At 42.0% G+C, this 27,772-nt stretch overlaps 1 protein-coding gene across 2 annotated transcripts; it reads right to left on the reverse strand.

Moving 5' to 3' along the window:
- Positions 1–319: 319 nt before the first annotated feature.
- Positions 320–25,792, reverse strand: RUBCNL (rubicon like autophagy enhancer). 2 transcript variants are annotated; one of them, XM_015646983.2, is made up of 16 exons: positions 25,570–25,792; positions 24,886–24,994; positions 22,672–22,780; positions 19,958–20,623; positions 15,520–15,605; positions 12,453–12,663; positions 11,480–11,584; positions 9,358–9,400; positions 8,868–9,000; positions 8,317–8,462; positions 7,514–7,578; positions 6,138–6,376; positions 5,294–5,355; positions 3,892–4,045; positions 3,680–3,770; positions 320–3,200 (listed from the first exon to the last, which is right to left on the reverse strand). In XM_015646983.2, exons 2-16 carry the CDS (start codon positions 24,955–24,957, stop codon positions 3,088–3,090), a joined length of 2,295 nt encoding a protein of 764 aa, XP_015502469.1. In that variant the 5' UTR covers positions 24,958–24,994; positions 25,570–25,792; the 3' UTR covers positions 320–3,087. The 2 variants fall into 2 exon arrangements, with proteins under 2 accessions (XP_015502469.1, XP_015502444.1); XM_015646958.2 differs by having other exon boundaries at positions 19,946–20,623.
- Positions 25,793–27,772: the final 1,980 nt, after the last annotated feature.

Genomic DNA, 27,772 nt, shown 5'->3' on the forward strand with positions numbered 1-27,772 from the left:
GGACTTTATATATTACACATATAAGGATTTTACTTCCTGCAAAGAAGTTCACTGTAGCCATATAGCTTTTGTTTCTTAAATTCTTGTCTTGGTTATGCCTTATCATCTGGTATAGCCTCAGAAATAACCAAACTCAGTACTTAGCTGTAGAGATATGCTCAGCAAGAGCACAGTAGTGATCTGAGAAGCTTAATGGGTCTCAAAACTGGATTCAAAGAACCTGGCTACACCCTAAAGACATTTAGAGGGTTTGTACACAGAAGTCATTCCTTTCTGTCCAAGCCACTTTGTCACCCAGCACAGAAAGATAATGTATGCATTCAGTTTCATGATGGTTGCTTTATTCAGTCCTAGGATAGCAGCTGATAAAAGACACTCTCACCTCAGCAATGCTGAGAACACCTCGGGTCCACAGGTCTAGTCACCCGTGCCTTGCTTCTCACCACAGAAGACAGACATTCAGTGTGAATAGCCTCAAGGTGTTCCTGTGCTATCCTGTGCTGACACCAGTACACAAGAATGTGGATTTGTTATGACCCTCCTCCAGACCCAACAGTCAAATGCAGTATCCTCTCAAACGCAGAAAAGAGTTGTTCCTTCCAACTCGCGACCAACCCGCTGGCATCTCACAGCTTAGTCCTTCTTACTTTAGCTTCAGCAGCAGAACATTTTAACCAGTTTTACTTGGCCTATAAGCATATTGATCCTCTCAGGTCTTTTGCTTTCCAGCTTTACCAACTCACTGAGGATCTGCTCTTGCTGCAGACCTGTGCTGTGCTAGGTAGCAATAATTAGTGAGGATAAGCTGTACCGGCTCTGCGGAGACCTGGACTGAACTGAGCACATGTGAAACTTGTTGTCCAACACTCCCCCTCCTGTGCACTGCTACTGCTTAGTAAGACCTGAACATTCATGAAAAGCACAGCCAGAAAACAGATCAGCTCTTCTAAATTAATGAATAGTGAAAAAGACATACTCAGCTGCCCTGCAGGTTATCCCACAGAAGGATCATTCACGTCTACTCCTTCGTAAGCACAAAATCCCTGCAAGCAATGCCTTTCATGTGACTCAGTTAGTTGTGCACCCAACTTAAATGAGAATTTACTCTTGCATAATATTAAATACAGGCAGCTGCAAAAGCAGGCTCTTTCTTACCACATCTCACCCTGCATTGGTGATCTTGTGTAAGAGACGGTAATCTTGTTTCAGAGCAGTAAGCAGGAAAGCTGTTTTTGATCACAGAAAAAAACAGATTAGTGGAAGTGTTAGTGAGCTTAGGAGTACCGTAAACATTAACGTGGAGGTGAACTCATACACTCCCAGGTGGCAGATCCTTTCCTTGCTAAAAGGTGGAGCAAGCAGATGAGGAGAGCAGGAAAAATGCAAAAAATGAGAACAAAAAATTAAAAATACTAACAGCACCGTATTGGAGAGATCAGAACTCTGATTTGTACTTTCAGGTCCTAGGATTTCTCTGTTCATTGGTACTCCATAGCACAAACACAAAAATGGTTTTACAGGTTTGAGCAGCTGCTCTATCTTTCTGAAGGCAAGGGCTTCATTAGAACTAACCTACCAGGCAGGAAAAGAAAGCTGCTTTCAATTTCCAGCACTTCACCTTCAGGCAAGGACTCTGTCTGCAAGTGTGAGGGTGGATTTAGACAGGAGCATCTCTCCTGATCCCTCACCATCCATCTTCACATTTCTAAGTGATTTGGAAAGAAACTTCTGGAGTAGCTGGTGGAAATGGCAAGATGTTGGCACTGGGTGACTGCATGATGGCCTGTGTGAAGAGGCCAGGACTGCCCCATGCCAGATACAGCTGCTTCCAGCCAGATCTGATGGACACAGAGCAGGGCTGAGCGATGGTGATACTGCTGAGAACATGTATTTGAGAAAGAGCATGAGAAACAGCAGCAAAATCACCAAGGTCAGTGAAAAAAGAGGAGGAAGAGGTGCTTTAGGCATCAGAGCACAGATTTCCCTGCAGTCCATGGAAAGGACCTCACTGGAACACATGAGTATTTCCTGAAGGAACCACATCTTCCTGGAGAGTCTGTACAGGAGCAGGTTTATCCTGAAAGATTGCAGCCCATGGGAAGGATCCCCACTGCAACAAGAGGAAAGTGTGAGGAGGTGGGAGTAGAAGAAAGGAACAGTTATGAACTGACAGCAACCCAAATTCTGCATCTGCCTTGCACCACGTAGGGCAGGCTATAATGTAGAAAAATTGGGAATGAAGATGCAAAGTTCAGCCTGGAAAATGAGTGGGTGAGGTAAGGGAAAATTATTTGGTTTAGTCTTTGCTTTTCACCACCCTACTCAATTTACAATACATTTAATTTTCTCCAATTCAAGGGTTTTATTTTACCCATGACAGTAGCTTGCAAGTGATCTCCCTGTCTGTATCTCAATCTGTGAGTTCTTCTATCTTATTTTCTCCCTCTGTCCTCTTGAGGAATGGGGTGAAGGACCAGCTGGGTGAAGTGTGAAGAGCACCGAGCAGCAGACCAAGTAAACTCACCACAGGCTGTTGCATAGGTGTGTTTAAAAGAAATTTAAAATTCACTGGTTCACAATAAGCATTTGCCATAACAATTTCAGATGAGCATCTGCCTAAAACTTGCAGACAAGTATTTTCTATTTATTGTAAAGCTTTTCAGAGAACGATTTTGCACTTCACCACTTTTTCCCCCATTTCCAAAATCGAACATGGGCAACCACTTGCAACATTCACTTACTATCTATACATTATCTGCAGAATTACAGAGATTAATCAGTTTTACATGAAAAAATATAGTATTAAAATTCTTACATACAAGAACAAAACATAGCAACAAAAGGCAGCCCAAAAAATTAACATCCAGTCTGTCACGGTGAAGATCAAACTCCATTGGGGTGAATTTTGATGATGATGATAATAAAGTTGATATTGATTGTTTTTCTATTTTTTTTATTTTACCCCCCATAAAGGAGACATGCATTAAAAACAGTAATGTCTAAAACAACATTATTTAATGCTTAGTCGTGCACCTGAAGATTTGGCTCTGAGCATCTTCTAAAGTCAGCAGTCAGAGGAACCAAGTTTCACTGAGGCACCAGTGATGGACCTTCTGAGAGAGTCCTCCGAGCTGAGATCCGCAGACATTTGGGGCAGCCTCCAGACTTGAAGCATGCTTTGTGAAAGCATGTTTTGCACTCTGTTTATACATACAGAGCAGCATTCAGAGGGAAAAAAAAAAAAAAAAAAAGAATTAAAAAACATGAATCAATAGCTGTGTTCCTTGAATGATGTTCTATAGTATACGTTTCAGCATGGAAGTAAACAGAAGCAGTGCAAGGCCTGGACAACAACCACCACTGTAATAATTTACACTGAATGCTGGCAAGGTCTGATAAAACAGCTCTCTCATGCCTAGACCCAAAAAATAGCCTCCCCCTGCAAGCATAACCATGGTCAGGCAAATCACTGGTTTTGCCCTCTGAATTCACTGATATGAAACAGCTGCCACAGGTTGTATTTCAAAGATACATGCTGTCCATGGTTTCCAAATGCACATGCAGGTTTTCAAATATACGTGCTTTCAGTGAAGCTAGTTCTCAGTGTTTAAAGTAAGTCTAAATGGTTTTATACACCAAAATTCCCCCAAGAAAGAAAAACATTCAGTCTGGAACATACCTTTGCACCTTTTACATTTGGCAGTCTGATATGGAAAGAGCAGGTCTGCGCTCTGACAGAATTCACAGATAAACCCCTTCGCTTGACAGAGCTACAACAATAGCAAAAGGGTAGGATTTAAATCTAAGAAAAAAATTATTTGGAAATGGCAGCAAGGACATTTCCTTACAGTAGCAGCTGCAAGGACACGAAAAGCCCTATTTTTTCATTACCTCACAGCCATCTACATGAGAGGTGGAGCTCTTCAGAATATCTTTAAGAAGAGGCAGTAACTGCCCTCGTTTGATCTTCACCAGATCATCCAGTGAGAAGAGATGCAGCTCCTCTGTCAGATGGCTGGGGACCTGTTCAAATTCTTTCAGTACACTGCAAAGAGAAATAAAACCCAAAGTAAGAAAAAAGTTGTTTTTTCAAGTGCATTTCCAGAATAAGCTTCTTTCACTTCTCTAGTCACACAGGGATTATACAAGGCAAGTTCCTGCTATCTCCCTTTCCAATTTGAGATCACTTTAATAAAAATTGGGAGGTTTGGGATTTAGAATGAACTACCTTCTTTAAACATGCATTCCACCTTCATTAAACATGCATTTGGACTTGCCATACACAGTTACCCCAGCAATCCTTAAATAATGTGTAAAAGGCTCTCTCCTACCTCAGGAAAAGTAGGTAAAATCCCATATAGTATCTAATATAATAAGCCAGGTTTATTTATTTGCTTTCCAAAGAAGACTTTGAGGGGTTTTATCCTGCACAGATCACTACTGGGTGAAATTATGCTTCTGGTGAGCAGGTGAACACTGGACATAGAGCTATTGCTTATAAAATATTACTGATGCAGATAGAAGGTAGAGTGATGAACCTTACACTTATTTCAGTAATGGAATCACGGGGAGTTGAACAAAAGGGAGACAAAAACACATTTCTGTTTGATTTTGGAGAACAACATGTAACTGATGCATAAAAAAGAGGTCTATGTCAAAGAGAAAATGGAACCTACTTTTAAATCTTATTTTGCTTATGCCTGTTCTTGAAAAGATCAGCAATTCTGCAGTGAATAAATTCACATGTTTACGTATTAGTTTTGCCCACAGTTTGGGAAGGCGAACACCAGAAATCTTTCACTTCTAGCAACAAGCAAGGTCATGTTTTGGCGTTTATCACTTTTGCTTACTTCATTTGAATATTTTAATAAAATGAACTGAATTGAGCATTATGACAGATTTCTGGAAGAAATCTTTAAATGGTCAAAGAACACACTTGTTAATTAAAAAAAGCCAACATATTTTTTAAAGACAAATATTCTCAGAGAGATAAGTATCTTTGACCTTTTCAGAATGAGTGAGAACCTAATAGAAACAGAACAGGAAAAAATACACACCTAACTAAAACCATCGAACATTTAAAACCAAACTACATTACAAGAAACAGCTACCACATAAAACTTGGACTTCACTCAACATTTGCACTGCAATAGAAGGCAATTTTGTTAATAGAGTTCTCTAATGATCATATCAACTTATATGAAACTGCACCCAAATGCCTCTAGAGAAGGCTCTATAAACACATCATGGACAGTTTACTAAGCTATTTTTCATGCATAATCACAGTCCTTACCTTTCAGCAAACCTGCACGTTTTCAAAAGCTTTTTTAAATGAAAAAGCTGCTCTTGTGCCTCCTAAAAGATGGAGAAGAAAAACAAAGCCATTTTCAAATCAAAAGCATTTCTTTTATATATTCCTAAGTGAGGAACACCACTATTTGAGTCAGCAACCCTTGCAAGTACACAAAAACACACCTAAAAAAAGGAACTTTACACTTAGCATAGTATTAAACGAATGGATTTTCTAATGCACGAAAGACAAAGGCAGGCAAAGGCTAATTTTATTCCCTGACAAGTGAAGCAAGTCCTATGCCAAAAATGGCTGCAGGTTTTGATGCATACTAGACCCACACCTGTGTAAGAACAGGTAAGTGTCTCCTCAGCCAAGAAGGGAACACGTGCCTACTTGCAGTCTTCAGCAGAACACTCTCCCTATAGCTCTAGGAGGTACAGCTCTTACATAAGCCAAGGGTGTTTCCCCTAATTTCCACAAAATTTAGGAGTCATTCAAAAACTACAGAACTTTCCACCATCCAAAAGCCAGGAAGATATAAATATTTACTGCAGGAGACCAACTCCCTTATATGCACTAAAACCAGGAACCACTAAGGAAACGCCCCCCAAAGACAACAGGGCTAAGGAGACCTCTGGCATAGGTTGGAAATGCCTCTCTTTGCTCTCTTCACCTGAGGGAAAAGAGAGCAAGTCCCAGAAGTGGTGATGGGGTAAATCAAAGAAAACCAGCCCTCCTTCTTACCACATACACACACACACACACACACCAGATATCCTGCCCTAAGGACTTATTCCTGAAAGTCTCAGACCCAGAAATTCCTAATAAAAAGAGCCACACTTACCCTGACCCTGTCCATTTCTTTACTTTTCGTGTAGAGGGTTTTGTTAATAGACGACACATTGAAAATGGGGTGCTGCCATATGCTGTCCAGTAGGTGTTTGGAGAAGTTGCACACGTAGTATTTTTTGAAATCCCACTTTGAAAGTATTCGGGCAGGAATAGAAGACTGGGCATAGCTGTGGCAGCAGTCACAGAAGTACTTCCCCAGGTAGTCACAATAGCGGAGTCTCCTGATATATTCTGCAGGCAGACAGCAGTGAAATCCTGAATGTTTAAAAAACTTATGGACACAATTCTTGTCTGTATGCCTAGTCTGTCTATATAACTCTGATCTAGCGGAATGAAGAGAAAAGTATCTTTTTTGTTTTATTCTTTAAAGTTGGGGGGAGGTTTATTACTGTGGTGAACACGTGTACAAGGTTTGTACTTGGCATTAGAACACAAAGGTTTCCTCATTTCCGTATTTGTTCAACTGATTATAATTATCAACATAAGATCTTAGAAAAACCCCTGTTGCTTTAACCACAAAAGAAAGGTAAAAACACACCACAAAAATACTTCCACCAATTTTGGAGTCATGTTTGTACAATACCTTTTCACATCAAGAAAATGGGTTTTTTTCCAGCTACTACAGCATCTCCTATTTGCTCAACTTAATATGCCATCATAAATTGCTGATACATTACAGGATATCACAAGTACTGCTCTTGTGAACTGACCCAGAAAAGACTTAGGCACCACTTCAAATATTTCTTAGGTAAGGTCCACTTGTCAGTTCTGTAAATCATTGTGCTTTCAAGCAGTTCTCACAAAGTATCAGGAATTAAACAAAAAAAAATCCAAAAAAAACACAAGAGGGATGTTGTGATTAAGATCTAAAAAAAAGTTTTAAAAAGACACCCCAAAAGAACAAAACCACAGATTCTGTAAGCTTGCATACAGTTTCTAAAAAGAGACTTTTGGGAGGGAATGTCTAAATTGGCACAGGGAAAGAATTATTAAAATAAACAACTGGACTATGCAAAACCAGCACTTTCCATTCTGGAAGCTTGATTTATTTTTTTTTTTAATTTTTTTTTTTTGTATAGTTTTTTTCTGTTTTGTGGTTTACTGTTATGAATTTTTTATTGTGTATGAGAAGGACATCTATCAAGTATTGTATTCTGTATTGTATGAAAAATTCCAGACACTGGAAAGATCCCACTGTCTGTTTTACTATCGCAGACACATCCAACAATGAGATTTGCCTTTTAGCTCAGATAATTTAAAAATTGTGCTACATCTGTGTTGGTGAGGATTATAGTCTGATTACAGTACTGATTGCAGTACAAGTACTGCACTTTTTAGGGGCTTTTTGCCAGTTTTGGTAATACTTACTGCTTTCTATTGGGGTTCCACAACCAACACACGTAAAGTTCTGAGCAGCCACCACCGCATCTCTCCTGTATATAGAGGCAAATAGTTAGACCATTCAGCACCCAAAAGACAGTTTTAGTTAACATTCTTCCAAAGTGCAAAAGAGCTACACTGGCACCAAAGACAATGTCCACCTCAGGAGCTGACTCCTACTCCTCTACATGAAGAAGGGAGATTCTGTAACACTTGTTGAAAGAACTAAAATGTTCTCCATTTCTTAAGGTGGCATAGGGTTTGGTCAGGGGAAATCTACATTTGCAACTGAAAAAGCAACTGTACCCACAGCAACACAAGGAACAGTCAGTTTGCTTACTGTCTGCACTTAACAGCACTTGACACAGGGTGGTGAGGCAGCCACTTCCTCACACATGACCTGGTGCCTCCCTCCCCCTTTCTGAAAACCAGCTATCCATAAAATATGAGCAGGACAGCAGGGAAAGACAAGAGTATTCTCCAGGCAGTGTCACAAAATGAAATTTTCAGGAGCTAAGTACCCTGCCACCATACCACCAAACAGTAAGTGTAGTACCACGTGGAAAATTGCACGTGCTGTGTTAATCAGGACGTGCCAAGAGAGGGAAAAAGATGTCATCTGTTTTCTAGTGAGGCTGGTGACACACTGCAGAAGGCTGTGCCATGCACCAGCTCTAGACCTGTTCACAGACCACCTGCAGATGCACTAGATCAGTTAATCACCCTAGCTCCTTCCATCAGCTTTCCCCACACTGTACTGAATGATAATCCCCAGATCCCTCAATACTTACTTGACTGAAGGATGAATATTAAATATAATCTGTGATCTTGGTGGGGACCAGCCAGAAGATCCTCTCAACTTGGATATGATCTTTATTTCTTCAGCCAGATTCAAACTGGATTCAAGTTCTCTTGGAATCTCTTCTTTCAGCACAGACTATTGGGAAAGACAAGCTCATGAATATAAGCAGCCCATCAGCTGAACATATGTTAAATGCTGTGGGAGAAGTTTATCTCCCTTTATACTCTGGTATTTTAAAATTCAGTTTTCACCTGCATGTAGTCCACCCTCAAACTCCCCCATATCTGTTCTAGCACATCCTGATTGTTCACAACTATATGTTTTAAATGTGCTGAAAATTGCTGGAGAGAGAAGACATTTTCTAAAAATCTAGATAAAGTGAACAAATAAACTGTAAGCACTCATCTGTATTTGTTTTCTTTTTCTTTTTTTTTTTTTTAACATAGCTTCCTCCTTTTCCTAGCAGTGAAGCAGCTGCAGTGAGACCATGATTATTTGGGGAACTGAATAAAGAGCTCGTTGTTTTCAGATCAGACTCACTCTCTGCTTAGATGAGCTCAGGCAACCAGACAGCTGAACTGCAGAGTCTGTCTGCAACCAGTATTTTCTGAAAGCTCTGCACAACTCCTGGGCTGTTGCTTCAGCAGAATTGCTGCCTGGTTCAAAAGATGATCTGAAAGGTAAGGAATACTGTCAGTAAAAAATAGCAGCATGTCATCAGCATCTCCACTGCCTTTTCTGCATCCCTGAGAAGTTTTCTCACATTCCTTTATTGGTACCCTCTTTCTTTGATACACCCAGGCCCTCAAAGAGCCACAGATACCACCCTCCAGCAAGACTAAGGGACCAGAGAAACACTGCTTAGCCAAGCACCAGAGACATTTGCTGTCAAGCAGCATTCCTTCCCCTTCCTTGAGAGGGCCCAATTTACCACTCCCACAACTTTCCCTGCCCCAGCCAGAAGAACCACCAGAAAGCTGCTCCAGCAGAAAAGGCAGAGCCACAGGCCTATTATAGTGAAGATACACACCTTTCATCAGGGTCGACAGACAGATTTTCAAGGTCTTCAAGTTCTGCAGTAAAGGAGACAATTTTATCAAGCCATTTAAGAAACAAAGCATCTGTTACTCTGCACTGTTTTAAAAATACTTTCTGTGCTACCACAGTGTCAGTTTCAAATATATTCATCTTTCCAACACCCTTCCTGGATGTGGGAAATAACCTCAGCACTAGCTGTAAAACAGGCATAAGGAGTCTCATCTCCTCTGCATATCTCTGACATTATGAAGAATATTCCTTAATACCTTTTCATCCTATCATCACCATCAGCCTGCCTTCAAGAGCTGAAATGATAAGGAGAGACTAAGTGCCTGCTGGTCAAGCAGACAGAAGTCACTCAACATAAATAATAATGTACAGAGCCACATTAGTTTTTTTTTTTTTGGACAGTGACAGATATTTGGAGACACCAATCACAAACATAACATGATAATGCTATAAACGTGTTAGTAACAGGTGAGATGAATGAAATTAAAGGATATACTTCATTATGTTTACATAGACACAATATGCTTATGCCAGTAAGGTGTTCACGTTGGTAGTGTTAGTTTTGACCATGCTTATTGCTCTCAAGACAAATGTTTTCCCATTTATTTCCCATTTATCTCAAAGTAACTCTTGCTACTAGGAATGCAGTCTTTTGGGAGCTTGTTCTTCACTTGTAGATCAGGGAAAGATGAGAGGAAAAAATAAATCTCTAAAACCAAAGAGAATAATAAAAATCCAATTGTTACCAGGAAGAGATAAAACAAAGGTTAGAACAGGCCACTTTTAAGGGTTTCTATTTCTGTATATGTAAAAACCAGAAGCAAACTAAATGCTTCTAAAGTCCTAAAGAGAAGCAAAGCACATATGACTAAAAGAGAACAGAGACATTCTGCTCTAGTCCTGAAGCAGAGGGAGAGGCTGCCTAAAACTGAGTCAATCTGTTTCATTAGGAAATTATCATGTCCTAAATTTTCTCAAACAATGCTGCTATAGCTGACTGAGGTTGTGCCAGTTCCCCACTTCCTTCATGCACATTCCTTTGGTTTAATCCTTAGACATAATTTGTGTCTCTCTGTTGGGTTTGTACAGCAAGATTTTGGTAGCAGGAGGGGCTATGGCGGTGGCTCCTGTGAGAATCTGGCAGAAGCTTCTCCCATGTCTGAGATAGCCAGATGCCAGAGAGCTCCAGAACTGACACACCACAGGCCAAGGCTGAGCCTGTACCCATGGTGGTAGCTGTAGCCTGTGTGATAAGTCAGAATGGGAGGGAAAACCTCTGCACAGTTGCAGCTGAAGAGAGGAGTGAGAATATGTACAAGGAACAGCCCTGCAGACACCAAGGTCAGTGGAGAAGGAGGGACCAGGAGGTGCTCCAGGAGCCAGAGCTGGGATTCCCCTGCAGCTCCTGGCACAGCCCCTGGTTAGGCAGCAGTGCCCCTGCAGCCCGTGGGGATTAATGGGGGAGCAGAGATGCCCCTGCAGCCTGTGGAAGAGCTGAGGCTAGGGCAAGAAAATGCCTAAAGGAGTCTGTGACCTGGAGGGAAGAAGCCCGTGCTGCAGCAGGCTCCTAACAGGATGTGTGGGAAGCCCCAAGAAGTAAAGAAATTGAAAGAGAAGTTCAGCCCACGAAAAAGGGAGAGGTGGGGGGAAGGGGCTTTAAAATTTGATTTAATTTCTCATTAGGCTATGCTGATTTGATTGGCAATAAATTAATTTCCCCACGTTGACTGTTTTGTCTGTGACAGTTTTTGGTGAGTGATGTCTCCCTGTCCTTATCCAACCCACAAGCCTTTTATGTTTTATCTCCCTTTCCAGTGGAGAAAGGAAGTGACAGAGCAGTTTGGTGATTGCTTGGTGTCCAAGCCAGGGTCAGCTCACCACACTGTCAAACCAGCAAAGATATTCTTTCCTAGAAAGGAAACACTGCAGCAGTCTGGTATTTCTCCATGTGTGCTAAAAAGGAACTACACACACATAGTTGTTTCCATTTTCTCATGTTATTTCTCCTCCAATAACATCTACTCAACAAAGACAATTCCCAAACAATGGAATAGATTCAACTGAACAATCTATCTGTTTCTGCAGTTAGAATTTTAAAGTCTTACCAATAATTACATATTCATCCTCTGAGTCACTGTGGCAACGAAATCTGGTGACCTCATGACGTGATGGTAGATGCACTGGGGAACTGACAGGCAGCAAAGCACAGCCTGTCCAAGACAAGAACAAGATGAATTAAACTTTTCTAGCATTTATAAGTGGCTGAAATTTATGTTTCTTCACTTACCTAAACTTTAGCACACAGACTGAATTTATAGAGCAATTTTAATTGTTTTTATACATACACAGAGCAGGCTAGTTCTTAGGAGTCAGCCATACAGTACGTCCCTCAGCATCTTAGCCAGAATCTTGTAGTGATAAATCCAGATCTTTCATTTTGCCAGTGGTCTCTCCCCTTCTCACGTCCAAGAACAACATTAATTTTTCCACAGAAGCTATGTCATTTAGACTTACGATTCATCACTAAGAACTGTACTATCCAAGAGACTAAACTCAGAAATTCATGTGCTGACTCAAGCATAATAATGCTAGGAGCATGTATTATCTTGCCTTAAACTATATGTGAATGAAAACTCTGGGAAGTCTCACTCAAATCAATTGCATGGCCTCATCTGCATAATACAGAAGCAAACACAGAAGGGAAGAGCCAAACTGCAAATACTACCAAAAAAACCCCCAAATTAGGCAGAGAAAGAAAAACAGCCAGCTACAGGCATGCTCTGTGGACAGTCATGCTTGGCTTGTGGCATTTAAACCTTACATTTTCATTTTAATGTAAAAAAAAAAAAATTCTAATTAATACAAAAGAGATACGAACATTCAAAAGAAAGTATGTGAGCCACAGGAAAAACAGCTGTGGCATAATGATCATCAATGGACCCAGCTCTCCAGAGACTCAAAGAAAGTAACAGAGGATGTGGTTCCAAGCAATACCCCAATTTGTTTAGTATTTTCTTGCACAGGAAAAAAACAGCAAAGGCTTTCAGACAAGGTTACGTTCTAGATTAAATAACTTGCCTTCATAACCACTATCTGAAGAGGTAACAGAAGAATCAGACTTCTTCACTCCAGGGTAAGAAGATAACTCTGAGTCAGTGTGATAGCTGCCATCTGATCCACTCGTTTCCTCCACACCCCAAGACTCTGCTTGTTGTTGGCTTAGGATATTACATTTCATTTTTTCTAGTGATGCTATAATCATATCTGCAACAAAAAAGTGTGCGTTTTCCTGGACACAAGATTGGAATGCTCATTAGTACACAGCATATTTGATATTTAGTTAAGATGAAGTGAAATGTTATAATTTCCCCACACACACACTTTTTCAAGTCTATAAATAAAAATTTAAACCTGTCTGACCTTTTATTCAAACTCAAAAAAACCACCCCAAGGGCAATTCAGGAGCAATATGCAAAAGGCAACTGCCCAGATAATTGTCTCACCCTTGATTATAACATACAATTTACTCTTATCTTACCCAGTTTTAGATAAAAATGAGCTTGATTACATGACTAACTGATGTACATGTATGCATTTCAGAGATGTAGTCTTCTAGTTATACTGCATTATTTAGTATGCAAGCATGCATCCAAATAACCTATTTAACATTTAATTTCAAGTCAATGTGTACAAGCAGTTTTGCACACATGCTAGCTGGAGGAGGCCTGAAGTGGCAAGTTTTGCATGGAGTGTAGATCTACAAGTGGTGGGAAGTATTTCTAGTATTTTCCTAGCTCTACAGGAGCTAGGAAAATGCTTTCATGTGTTAAAGAGTTAGGGCAGTGCTGATGGCCTGGACACAGGTCCCACACCAGTCTCAGCTCAAAAGGGGATACATCACAGAGAGATAGTTGTACTCAGGTGCCTGGGTGGAAACCCAGAGAAAACCCAGGATACTCTCTCCCCATAACTGACATGTGCAAAACTAAACTTACATCTAAAAACCTATGGCAGTATCCAAGGCTAGAAATTCTTGAGTGCAGGATAATTAAAGCTTTCTAAAAGTGGTTTATTCTCAGAAAATTGTACCATTCAACATCAGTATTCATGACTTCCCCACAATTTGTATGGAAACCACAAAGAAAGACATCATGATGTGTTTAGGAATAGCTGAATCTCAAGGAGCACAACCAACAGCACAGCTTTCTTACAGCTCACAGACAAATACACGTAGGCAAGATTAATCTCAGCATTAGAGAGCACCCAAGTCCCTGTAGGTGTTTGAAGAGACTTATCTTTTTCCCAACACCAATTAGTATTACTTGCTTGGTGCATAGTTTCCCCAAAAACAACTTTCTGTGAACTTTAGGAGTCCAGGAGTTTGCTATCTTTCCATTAGCAAAGAAATAATATAAAAGCCTTTTTTCCTTTTGGGAGATATCTCCTACTTTAAAGATACAAAAAGTCTCAAATTAGTGGCAGAGCACTGCCTATCAGCATGCCCTGCTGATAAAAGCGTATCTGACCGTATTATGTTTTATGAGTGTATCTGAGAGAGCTGCATTGCAAAAACCTGAAACAGAACACACAGACTCCTGTACTCAGCATGACTATCAACCTTCAGCTCTGCCTTCTGATAGCTCCCTCACCCTACAAAGCAGTTCCAACTCAGCTGTGACACACCAACCTTGTCATTTCTGACCTCTCCCACTAACATCAGTGGAAAGCCCCTTTAAGATTATCTGACCCATTTCCTTCCTGGCCCACAACTACAACTCCAGGACCTGCTGACTGACACCACATGTAACCTAACTTTCAGTCCTAAAGTTCAAAGAGATTACTTCACAAGCTAAAAATATTTTAAGTTTTGTGGGCTTTTGTTTGATTGGGTTTGTTTTTTTTTTGTTCTTTGGGGTTTTTTTAAAGGCAGCCTTCCTCATAACAGACTGAGCTCTTGCTATCTCTTAACTTGCAATCACACCACCCTCCAATCTCTGCACAGTAGTAGTAGCTGATAAAATCTTGCCTCACTCCACGCTCAGATAGTGGTTTCTAATCCAGATACCTGCTCACTGGTGTCCTGGTGTCTGAAAACAAATTTATTTTGTTTTAGGTCCCACACCACAGATAGAGAAACATCGTCTCCTTTTTGAGATACCTTTCATAGAAAACAACATGAAAAGGTAGTCCAAGTTTGTTGAGCTTTGGTGTGGGATTTATTTAGTGGGTTTTGTTGTTTGAAATGCACCTTATGGATGCTGAGAGCTTCAAACCAAAGGCGGAACTTGCTACTCCAGTAAAACCAGTGTTGTGCACAAAGATGATGATTACCTCTTGGGCTCAGGACATGGGACCACATGCACACAGCCCAGCAAAAAAAAATCTCCTTTTCTAGGCACATTTTTAAAGCTCTTTTATATTAAATCCTACTCATTGCAATCCATTAACCCCTCTTTTTCCACTGTGGGAAAAGCTTAGCATTTAGCACACAGAGTTATGTGTGACAGCTTTAGCTCCTCATCTTTAGCTCTGTTTATAGGGTTGAGTGGACTGGCTATCTGGCAACACACCTAAGACTGTCTGGGGCCCTTATAAGAAACCATGAGAAACTGCTTGAATTACTGCAGCTCTCAGAGTTATTGTGCTTGCTATTCATACTGCAATTCTTTCACAGCAAATCTCACATGCTCATCATAAGCACACACAAAAAAAACCCCATCCTCTCCCCATCTTATGATAGTAAAGCAGGAGGTAAATCTCATACATATGCATGCAGCTGCAACAATATCTATGTAACATATTCTAATACAACTTTAAAGTTACTAATGTTAAAGTTTGCCTTCAAAGAATGTGTGGGGAAATAATGGAATGAAAAGCAGAAACATACATTGTTCCTGTATATATTTCCATTATTTAAAAATAATTAAAATACTTAATTAATGGGTCAAGAGTAGAAGACAAATTATGAATAGGCATTTTATGTTTGTAGGTTCATCCATAGAGGGTAAGAAGAGGGAAAATAGAGTCTTTGTAAAGATTAATACATCTATCATGAAGTTCTTTTATTGAGAAACACCTCTCGTCATTTGGTTTTGCCACAATAAAACGTCAAAAACATTATGATGATAGTATTTGTTGTCCTCACCTTTTCCACATCCTCTGGAAGCATGCAGATGTCCTGCAATGAACGATTCAAGGGTATAGCACTTATATTCAAAGGAGAAGTAGAAGCTGTGGGTATAACAAGAAGCTTTATTAGTTACTTCTTTCTCTGCAGCTCCCATGATGCGTGCAGGGACTTCCAGAAAGCAAAGCGAACTTTTTTTTCCCAAAACTGAACACCACTGGGGCTGGAGGCTGTGGTAGAAGCTACAGAGGAGAAAAATGTGAGCAACGCACTGGTATTTGAACTATTCTGGCAACCTGAAGCATGAACATCAACTACCAGAGAAACACAGTTTAAATGCTGTTCTGTGACAGCAGCACTGCCCTCTCACACCAGTTCTCTCCAAGCTACAGCCTGAGCTGCTGGGGACAACCACAAACAGAACCTGAGGCTGGATTTGCAGTGATGCTCTGCAGCCACCTAACTGCACTCTGCTCATTCACAGTTGCCAGAAGAAACACAAATCTCACTGCTGTCTGGGCATGCAGAGATGCACCAGCTTAAAAGATTCCCCATATCAATGCTGGCATTGTGTTTGGAAACATTAAGTTTGGAAAACATTTTGCCATTATCTTTCCATACCCCGAGGAAATCTCCCTCCTGCTTCCAAATGCAATACATGCTGAATGGTAGTACATCCAACTGTGGAAATAACCACAATATTCCTTGCTTCCTAGAATTGAAGTTTTGTTCTACTGGTAGTCACTGATGAGTATGAGAAATAAATTTAAATCTCTTTTTCTCCAATAAGAACTTTTCATTGCACAGCAGGGCACACATCAGGTTTTTAATGGTGTTTACTGCCTCTTCTTGGACCTTGGAACTCACACAATTTCTGTTTCACTCTCATGATGTTTACAGGACAAAAGAGACCATCTGTGGTGGAAAACGGCCACCACACAGACACCACTTAAAGCCTTTGCAGATAGCACTGCTTAACCAATGGATTTTTATTTTTTTAAAAAATGCCCTTCCTAAATTTGTTTAAAAGTCACAGAGCTCCCACAAAATATGGTCATAATTTATGTAAAACCTTTCTCCAGCTAAGGGGCACTGGCTCTCAGGCCTAGTTTGGATTATTTATATTGCCATACTTAGAGAAACCATGTTACGCTGCCCTGAGCATTGATGACATCAGGCTGTAAAGTCAATACTGTGCTCGAGCGTAGCGACACAGATGGAGAGGTTTTGTACAGAATTATTAATACCTCCATTGTGTATACCATGAAGGAAAAACAGAAAGGCTGACAACATGACTTTTCAAAACACATTTAATGGGCTAATTAAGTTATTTTCATACCTACCTGATGATTCATCTTACTAGGTAAGCTCTAGAGCTTGGTAATAAACTACATTCTTGTCAGTTAAGATAACAAATATTACTCTCTAAACTAAAAATAATAAGCAGAAATAAGGAAATGGGACAATTATTACTTTCTCTTTAAAACAAAAGACACAATTCAGCTTAAATATAATTTTGAAATCTAATGTGATCTCTCTCTCTTACAACCCACTTTCATCTTTAAAGAGAATGTAAAAAAATGCACAGGAAAAAGCCCAGCACATCCAGCAATGGGATGCAACTCTGGGTCTGATGTAGAAAAGTTATCTGGTTGCCCTTCTGCCCCTGAGCACTGTTGCCTGGAGGCTGCTGGGACTGGGGAAAGAGCCCCAAAACCCAGAAAAGGAAGGGACCTTGATGTATGTAGAGGTTAAAAGCAAGAACAAGCCTGTGAACCCAGTGACACACTGGCCACAACAAAGCCCCCAGAAAACACTAAACTCAGTCACAAACTCTTCATTAACAGTGACAGAGCCTTTTCAAAAGGTTGAATGAGGGCCATTCTCTGGTGGCCTCAAATGTAAGAACAAGGCCTACTGGGAATTTCAGGGAACCAGAGAAAATCCCACTAAACAAAAATTAAATTCCACCGAAAGAAAAATATTTATTCTGATTTAAGTGATACTACATAGTTTTCTTGTATCTTGTGCATCCCTCAGCAATTCTTCTGTGAGAAACCACCATCTCTGAGACAGCAATCGCAGAAGAATAGCAAATCAGGAAATCCTATTGTGTAATTCCTGTCCTCAAATTACACATTATATTTATTCTTTTTCATTTTGCTATTCACTTTTCACATCCTCAGAGTACTGGACAGTGCAGGAGAGAATGAGACCTCATTACCCAAGCTACCCAATAGCGTGTTAATGGTTAAAAGCAACGAGGAATGGAGAAATACAGAAGTTTTCACTTTGTACAGAAAAGGCCTTAGTCTAAGGCAGACAGAACATACCACAATGCAAAGTGTCTAACAGGATCCTGCCTCTTTTGAGGAGTATTTTTTAGTAAAATCAAGGATGCTGTTCTTCAATCACCTGGCTGCCACATTCCTCGCTCCCTTTGTTTTCTGGAGAGCCAGCAGCGCTACTACCCCAACACAAGCTTGTGACACATCCGACTCGTGCCAGAAGGTCGAGTCACGCACGATGGATTTGTTCTTCTGCACGTGTCTCACAGTCCCCGCTGACCCCGGGAGCCTGGGCTGTGCTTTCCAGACCCAGCTCCCCAAACACGTGTGACTGGCCTCAGCCAGCCCCAACTGCTGGGTGCGGTTTCCTTCTCCCTGACGGGCACTTCTTGAAGGCACGGAGCCAGTGCAACACCCAGCAGCAGGAAACAGCCATAATCGCCCCATACTAACTGAAGACAAGAGCCTGTCCCAGAGGACAGAGGTGTTATTAAGAGCACGCAGCCCTCCAACAGCACATGCCAGTTTGAGACCCTCCTGCCAGTTCAAACCTTGGAGTTCTGGGTGAATAGCTAGAAAGGATTAGAAACTGGAAGTGGAGGTTGGTAGAGTGTCACCACTAGGACTACCATTGACCAAAGGGAGAAGAAAAAACCCAAACTGAAACAAACCAACAAAACCCAGACTTTGTATTATTTTTTTATAATACAAAGGCAAGATTAATACTCCCTGCTCTTTGCCTTTATTCCAGTAGAAAAATCAGACCTCAGCTGCAATATTTTTCTGAAACTTATAATCTATCATCACAGAATCATAGAGGGGTTTGGATTGGAATGGACCTTAAATATCACCTTGTTCCAAACCCCTTGCCATGGGCAGGGACACCTTCCAATACACCAGGTTGCTCAAAGATCACTCACTAGACCTTGAACACTTAAAGGGATGAGGCAGCCACAACTTGCCTGAGCAACCATTTGCTAGTGCCTCAGCATCCTTATAGTAAATGACTTTTTCCTAATATCCCATCGCCCTTCCTATTTTTTTTATAAGACCCCCTCTAAGTACTGGAGGGCTGCTACAAGGTATCCCTGAAGCCTTCTCCAAGCTGAACAACCCCAGCTCTGTCTGTCATCATAGATGGGGTGCTCCATCCATCTGATCATTTTTGTGGCCCTAAATTAAGTTCTTAGTTCCACTAACGCCCCTTATAAACAAAACCAAAACGTTTCACCTTGCTGTACCAAAGGCTGCCCCTATCAGTATGAGCTGTTAAACAGGAGGGGACTGTTCTGCTGCCTCAGTCAAAGGGCAGGGACCCCAGCCTGCAGCCCAGGAAGGCTGGCACATCTCATGGAGGCACACACAGCCCCAGGGCCAGGCCAGCTGCTCCCCCGGCCATCTCAGGGACATGTGCTGCACTCTCCCACTGAACAACTCCCCACCTACAGGCCTACACTGCCCGGAGTCCCCTGACACTGCAGGGACAGAAGGCACCCTGCTCAACGTCTCTACTAGCAGCCCTCAGCCAGTCCTCTTCACAGACAACACACAGCATTATCCATATGTCAGGAAACCAGGGAAAGGTATAAAGAACCTGTTCTGCATCAGATGGGCGCTTGTGTCTACAAAACCTCAGGTGCACTTGGAAAGGGGAAAAGAAAAAACAGTCCTGCTTCAGAACAAGCCAATTGAGTCATAATAAACTGGATGATAATGCCTTGCCTCCAAAACCCCAGAATCCAAGGACTTCCTGTCCTCCAGCTCCTGCCAATCACAACATGACCCCACACACACCAATGAATCACTACCCAATGCCCAGATCCATGGTATCTGATATTGGGAAAAGTGTAACAGTGAAGACAAGATAAAGCTGGTAGAAAGCTCAGCCAGTGGACATTTCACACAGATCAGCAACTTTTACATTTTATCAACAGTTGTGTATTATAGAGGCATTTCTGCATCCTGAGAGATGCCTACTGCAAATGTGTGAGCACCTCCCATTTTATCAAGTCCACCCCTCTAGTTCTCCTTGGTTTTTAAGCTCTTTCTCTCCTCTCTACTATTTTGAAAGACAGCATCTGTTTTATTTGCAATCACCATAAATAAGGCCTGTTTCAATTACAGTTCTTTCCAGAGATCTTTCAACAAAAACACACCTGTAAAGTTACCTGTCAGATTGACTGGCTCTGACTGGGAAAGGCCACTGGGAGAATCGCTGTTGCTGTTGCTGAGAGGCACAGGCTCCACGGCATAAGGGTATTTCACTAGATCTGCTTTACCAGAAGCTGAATCTGAAAGCAACCTTGTGAAAGCCAAGTCTCTTTCAGGGCAGGTATAAGATTCTTTACCAGAATGCACAACAGCGGATGTGACGGTGCCTCCTGTTAACGTCACCTGGGTAAAGCAGTCACGCTTCAGAGGGGACATGCTTGAAAGGGTAAAACCATTCAAGGAGGAAGCAGCAGGATCTCCACCAGTAGAATGTGGACAAGGGAAAGTATCCAGGGAAGGTTTGGGAGAATCACAGTCTGTGTTGTTCCAACATGCCCGGGGCCGTGTAAACCGAATGTCTGTTTGTGTACAGGCAGAGCTGTGATGTACAGAATCACTGTCGCTGTCATCATGGCTGTCCCCAGCACTGCTTTCTTCCCACTGTTCCACATCACTGTCCGGATGCTCAGCTCCCTGCATTGTGCTCTGCTCCAACACCAAAGAGGGCTTCAAACCAGATGCATTTAAAACAGACACGAGAATGTCTCTGATAGCTTCAGCACTGCCTGGGTACGATCCAAAACTTCCAGCATGTCCAATCACTGCTGGCCTTGAAGATTCATCTGTTCAGAAAATAGAAGAAAACAAGAGGTTAGGAAACAATACTAAGAAAAGGTTAATACACAACTTGAATAAAATGTATAGCATTTCTTACACAGGTGAGAAGACAGGTAACAGCTGAATTCACTCATCACTCACTGCTGCCTCTTCCTGCAAGAAAGCTCTTGCTTTCTGCACTCAGGAAGCAATTCTGTCATTGATAAAGGCCAGGTAATAAACCAAGAGTATTCTGCTACTATCCAAACACAATTAGCTAAGACTTTAATGGTGACTGATTGTCAGTGTGCTCAAAACCATCACTATTGTACAAAACAGGAAAACAAAACTATTACTGATACAGGTACTGGTCCTATTGCCAATAGGAGAGAAGATTACGTTATAGCAAGTCATATGGAAGATCAGTAGAGCAGAGAGAGTAACAAAAAATACACTCAGTAATATGAGGTCAATGTGCCTGCATGTTTCAGTTCAGTCAGAGTGGAAATGGCTAAAGTAAACTTCAGTCCATTATTCATGGGGTGACAACACTTAGCCAAAACCATAACAAACAGCTCTGTCACAGCAAGATCATTATAATGCATCTGAAAGAAAGAAAAACACTGCCAAGGTCCTATGTAGCTTGACAAAAAATGGAAAAACTGCTTTTAGTGGTAGACATAGCAACATTACCAGGACACAGAAAAGTGCACTACAACCAGTAGCTTTTGAAGAATAAACTGAAGTCCCATACCTTGAACAAAACAAAACAAAAAACCCAAAAACAAACAAACCAACAAGCCCCAGAGGAACTTCCATAATCCAAGTAATTGAGAGATTAGACACAAAGTCTATGTTCAAGAAGAAACCATTGACCACATCAACACAATGAAGTTAACAATTATCTCCTTTGGGGAAGATAAGTAGGTTGTAAAATTCTAAGAATAGATACAATCAAGAACAATCATGTCCAGGACAAAGAATTCCTAGTTAGGACCACAAGGATTGCTAAATACTGCTGGTGAAAAAAGCAGCAAGTCTTGCAGACTCCAGACTTTGCCCAGAGGTTGCCCTCCTTGAACATATTTCATTGGAAAACAGTAAACTTCTCCATGAGTCTCTCACCTGGAAGCTTGCAAGCAGGCAAACAACATAATAAGAAAGTTTACTAATGAAGGGATCAAAACCAAAACAAAACCCCCCATGTATTTTGGAACAGCAAGTCCATATGAAGACCAGCAGTCATCAAGCAAAAAGCTGAAAAAACTGAGAACATCACATATAACCAAAACTTTAAGTGCTCCTAGCAAAGCTATCCTAGTAAAGCCAGGTCAAAATCAGCCAGAGTATGTCAGTAATAGGGATCAGTCACCTGCCACTTACCAGGACAAAGCTCTTGCAGAAATAGCAGAAAAACTGCACATTCTACTGTCTGCACTTGCAAACACACATCTTGTCAATGTAGCCAGCCATGGCAATATAAGGACAGGAATGGGAAAATTTAAAACTAGCTGACCTTCAAACAAATATATTTCAAACTTTTCAGGGAAAGATATTTTGGTAACTACTGACATTTCAATTGCACAGCAATACCTCAATTTTGGCTGCAAACGTCATCTTCTCTATGCAAAACATTTAGTGTTGCAATAAAAAAAATAGTAAAATTTTATGGGCTGAAAGGGGCCTGAAAGATCATCTAGTTCCAACCTCCCCACTGTAGGTGGGGACACACCTTCCAGGAGACCAGGTTGCTCAAGCAATCCCTTGAACACTTAAAAGGATGGGGCATCCACAACTGTTATGGGAAACCTGATCCACCCTCACACACCCTCCATACACAAATGTCAGCATTAGGTAAAATGGCCAAACTACCATTAAAAGGCAAAAAACACCTATACTTGCAAATTGTATCAAGTATTTTGATGATGTGCCACCCTCAAAGCCAATAAACAAGGAACCCTCTTCAGACAAACTAGACTTGTTTAGTACACACAAACACCAACAGCTTTTGCTAGTGCTGCAAGCACCAGTAAAACTCTCCAGTGGGAGACAATTTGGAACAAACTGGCATTACCTGAGAGAACAGAGATTTGAGGCGTTGGAGCAAGGCAGCTAATCCTCACCGAGGGATTTGAAGAACACGCTGAGTCGGTGAACGCCACCTTTAGGCTTTTGTGGTTTAACTACAATGAGAACAGAGAGGCAGACAATTTGGTTATAAGATAACAGCACTCTGCTAATGATACCCTCAGTCTCGCAGTCATCCCAGCAGGAAGAACACTTTTCTGAGGCTGCTGACAGTGACCTAACCACTACCTATATTTCTGGCTGCCTGAAAATTTCCCCAGGATCATGCACTGTCTGGAGGGCACCTGGCACCTCAGCTCTGCATCTCTGATTTCATTTCAGAAGGAAGGTGATCAAAAGAAACTCTCTACAGCAGGAGGATTAAATATGTGCATAAGGCACAAATGAGAAGACAAAATGCTGAATAGGATGCCCATGTACCTACCAAAACAACAGCAATGGAATGGAAAAGAATTCAAGGAACCACCATTTTTTATCTGGAAGCATCTATTTAGAAGTACACAAGTTATAAGCTAAATCTATGAAGATCAACTGCACAAATATCTCATCCATGTGCTGCTAAATCTCCCAGCTATAACAACTGTGATCAAGTGTGGTCATGTCACCTAATTTGATAGAATACAGTACATGTGGTTCCTATCACCAATGTGACTGACCCAGCATAACACAATAGGTGACACAGATAGATAATACTCGACCTGGCAGAGGAGCCTGCCAGTATAAGCTGACCAAAATTTTGAAAGCATTTGAACTGCCTGAGCAGGTTTGCACCAGATCAGCACTTCACTTTTTGCAGTCATGATGCTTCCAATTCAGTATTTCTGCCCTCAAAGCAGGATTCACCATACTGTCAAACCAGTGTAAGCTGAACCGCGGAAGCAATTTAGTGCAGATACTCAGGGGCTAATTCCAACAAGAGACTATGACACACTTAGGACAGCAAAGCAACAGGTATCCCCCCTAAGCTCATAAATGCTTTGTGAGGACCTAAAATTTGTCCCCCCACCTCCCTACTGCCTCAGGTATGTCATGGACCTGCAGAGCACATCACAGAAACCAGGGAAATGAAAGGGATGCCCTGCTCTGACATGGACATTGTTAAAAGGCACTTAACCAAGGTGTTATGCCTTCCCCCTACATCAGTGAGAATGTCTGCACACTGAAGCACGACCAGGATTCCTCTCACCCTCCCCTCAATTCTGTGATGCCATACAAGAGAAGGGAGTTAAAGGTGTGCTGTCCTCGGCCACCCCAGGTTGTTGAACTCTACACTCCCTATGTGGAAGAGTGAGGTGACTCAGAGTACAGCTCTTGTCCAGATACTCTTCAGACTCACAGAAAGCAGAAGAAATTAAAACCCACAGAGAATTTCCCTTTTAATTGAAGAATAACGTTTCAAGCAAAAAATAGTTTTGTTTAATTTAAAATATTTACCATTTGATTATGCCAATGCTTAGAAAATACTCTTTTCAGTATCTGCTAGCGTTTTCTATCTTTTCCCCCTCTGCACTGCTTTAGAGAAACTAGCATGTAGGCAGGCTTTATACACATAAATATCACATGTCAATATCAGTGGATAAAGAAGGAACTATTTTAAAATTATTTTATTAAAATTTTAAGCATTGTTTTCAATACAATTAACAAATTCTCAGCAATTAGCAGATTCTAGGATGCAAGTATCCCAACTGCTCAGCAAGATAAATACAGCTACCTTATCTGTAAGCACAGCTATTAAGGGTGCCGAGTTTTAAGACTTATCTTTTTTTTTTTTTTTAAACAATGCTCCCACTTCTCGGTTCTTATCAGAATTCAGGTACGATTTCAACTACATCATGGGGGGAAAAAGCCACATAGCTGTCCCTCCAACAACCACAAAAAAAAAAAAATAAAAAAAAATAAAAAAGCGTGATTAAAGAGCAGCGATAAGGAAATATAACAGAAGCACATGGAAAGCACAGCACACTGCCATAACAAAAACAAACAGAAAAAAAGCCACTGACAATTTGACATCTTCCTGCTATAAAAGAAGTCTGCCTTTTGCTCCCACCACATCCAATATTAGGACTGTGTTTCCCAAGTACACCAGCATTTAAAAATAACTTACTACGTCCACTGACAACTAAAAGCTGGTTTCTGAACCAAGATCACGCCTGGCTAACGAGCACACTGAGCCACTATTCAGAGGTCTCCCTTGCCTCACCTTCTCAGAGCAGGGGTGCTTGAAGACTTCTGTTCTGCTGAAGCTGGCGAGCGCTACTGCATGGAGAGACATGATGGGAAAGCTTTCATTTTTTGCTGTTGTTAAGTACCTAGAAGCAATAGAGACAGAATTACAGTCACCACCATGTTATCCCCACTTCTCCATCTGTTTTGCAGACTCTACAGTTAATATTCTGAACTGTTTTCCGTCCCGGCTTGGCAAGCTTATAGAAGCTTACCGAAAAGCAGAGCTCAGCAACAATGGAAATGTGCTTTTAAAAAGCGACTAACTCAGAGACGTGGGGTTTGTTTGCCTGATTCTTTTTTAAATAACACAACAGGAACGCCTTCCACATGCATAAGAGGAAGATTATTGATCTGTAGTACTTCACAGTTTGCTGTAAATGAGGAAGAGAGGCAGCGGAGCAGGCAGCAGTGAAGCCCCCGTGCTCCGGCTCTGCAGCAGAAGCTGCTCCCCCCACGCCGGGTGCCAGGCAGGGCAGGCAGCGGCGATGACAAACGCCGGCGATGTCCCCGGGACGCCTCGCAGCCCTACTCACGGCAGGGCTCTGCTGCCATCACGGCTCGGCAAGCGCTGAACGCGGAGGGAGAGCCGGCAGCTCCCGCCGCCCCAGCCAGGCGCGCCGCGCTGCCCGCCAGCCGCCGACCGCGGCTCCGCTCCCACCTGCGGCCGCCGCTCCCGCGCCTCCACCGCGCCGATGATCCCGATGCCGCCTCCTGCCCGCCGGGACACCGCGCCGATGATCCCGATGCCGCCTCCTGCCCGCCGGGACACCGCGCCGATGATCCCGATGCCGCCTCCTGCCCGCCGGGACACCGAGCCGATGATCCCGATGCCGCCTCCTGCCCGCCGGGACACCGCGCCGATGATCCCGATGCCGCTTCCACGTCCGTCCGTCCCTCCCTCTCTCTCTCTCTCGGCCCGCCTACCCTCCCTGCCGAGGCGGGGCCCAAACCAAACGAGCCCGAGCAAACCTGAACAGCAAAAAGCTGCTGCTGTTGCAGGGTAGCGTGGGGCTGTGTGCTTCTCTGGTTTGTAGAATAGGAGGCTGAGGGCCGGCGATGAGGAGGGGACGTGGAGAGGGAGGGCTGAGCTCTTTTCGCTGGTACCCAGCGACAGGACTCATGAGAATGGTTCAAAGCTGCTCCTTAAGTTTACGCTGGACACTGGGAGCCGTTTCCTTGCCGAGGGGAGCGGCGGTCCTGGAGGTGGTCAATGCCCCAAGGCTGTCCGTGTTTGAGCAGCGTTTGGACAACGACCTTATCAGCACGCTTTAACTTGGTCAGCCCGCAGTTACTCAGGAAGTTGGACTGGGTGATCATCGTATGTCCATTCCAGATGGAAGAGTGTTCTACAACCTCACAAACCCAAGAGGAGTCAATTGGGAGTGAATGGAGGTTGTTTACTCAGTCGGTGTGAGCTGGGATGGGGTACACGGAGGCTTCCAGGCAACATATGGGGACTCAACTCAAGAATCAGCTATATCCGAGGAGTTGCTATCAACTGGCTGATTAGAAATGACAGGTCCATTGTCGCTTAGTTTTTGGGAAAGAATTGAGCCATCTGCCAGGCTCATCTACGAGTCAGCTGCCCTAGCAGGCTGTGGTTCCTAGTAGCCAGTCTGAGCTAAAAATAGAGTGAGGGAATGGAGCTGTATTTGTGAAGCTACAAAATTGCTGATTGTCCATAAAATACAAAAAATATGTGCAGGAACTTAGGAAATTGCAAATCATGAGGAAGTAGGAAGGAGATAGAGTCCAGATGGTACCATGCAGAAATAAGTAGAAGCAGTAAATAGAATGCAAAACAGAGCTGCAGCTGAAAATGTGGCTTTCAGATATTCTGGAGTAATTGTCTCCTTTTTAAGCACAAATGATGACTTAGCCAGTAAATAGGACAGTGGAAATGGGCTGTGGAAACTTAGGAGGACCTTCTGGCCACGCTGCACAGTTGCTTGAATTTAGTCTGGATGGGCTCCAGGCAATCCTGATCTCATCGAAGATGTCCCTGCTTATCCCAGGGGGCTTGACTAGATGCCCTTTAAATTTCCCTTCAAACACAAACTATTCTATTCTATATGATTCTGTATGATTCTATGTTATCCTGTGGTGCGAGTTTCAAAGCTCCAGATATAGCATGGCAGTTTCACACTATTATTTGTCAAAATAAATTCTGCTTTTGAGACATATTCATGTCAGGAGAGGCAGGTAGTAAGATGCAAAGGTTATAGATTTATTTGTAGTTTTTACTACAGCCTGGAAAAAGACATGCTAGGGAATTTGTGTTTTATTCGCATAAAGTTTTCCAAAATTTTTACAGGAAAAGAATTATACAAATGAAAACCACTAAATATGTCTGAAAGCAACACCACATTAAAAAAAAATAATAATTGTAGTAGCCTTTTCACGTCTACTTAATGTTTTTTTTCCCCTCCTTGCTGCACTCTTTCTACATATGTGTGAGTGTGTAATGCCAGGAACTCTTGTATCAGACCCCTTGCTCAGGATATGATTAAAAGCACTTTTTTCAGATGTCACCAACAGAAATATTTAAAAACTGGACAAATGCAAAATCACAAGCAAAAAGGGGAAGAAAATGTCAGACTGTTTATAAAGTTGATTAAGTGGAAACTCAATAACGCTAGGGTGCACCAAGCTGTCATCTCACCCCAATACCAATACCACCCAAACTGGCTAAGGAAGAGGCAAACCCAATCTATTTTGTCTGGTGTATATGCCAAAACAAAACATCAGCAAAAATGTGTCTCAAACCTTCCAGCAGAATGTCAAAACCCCGAGGTCAGGAGCAGAGACAACAGACTAAAAGCCCATCAAAGGCCTTCTGTAGAGGAATCTTCCCACTTCCC

The sequence above is a fragment of the Parus major genome, chromosome 1, assembly GCF_001522545.3.
Source record: "Parus major isolate Abel chromosome 1, Parus_major1.1, whole genome shotgun sequence".
NCBI classification, from domain to species: Eukaryota; Metazoa; Chordata; class Aves; order Passeriformes; family Paridae; genus Parus; species Parus major.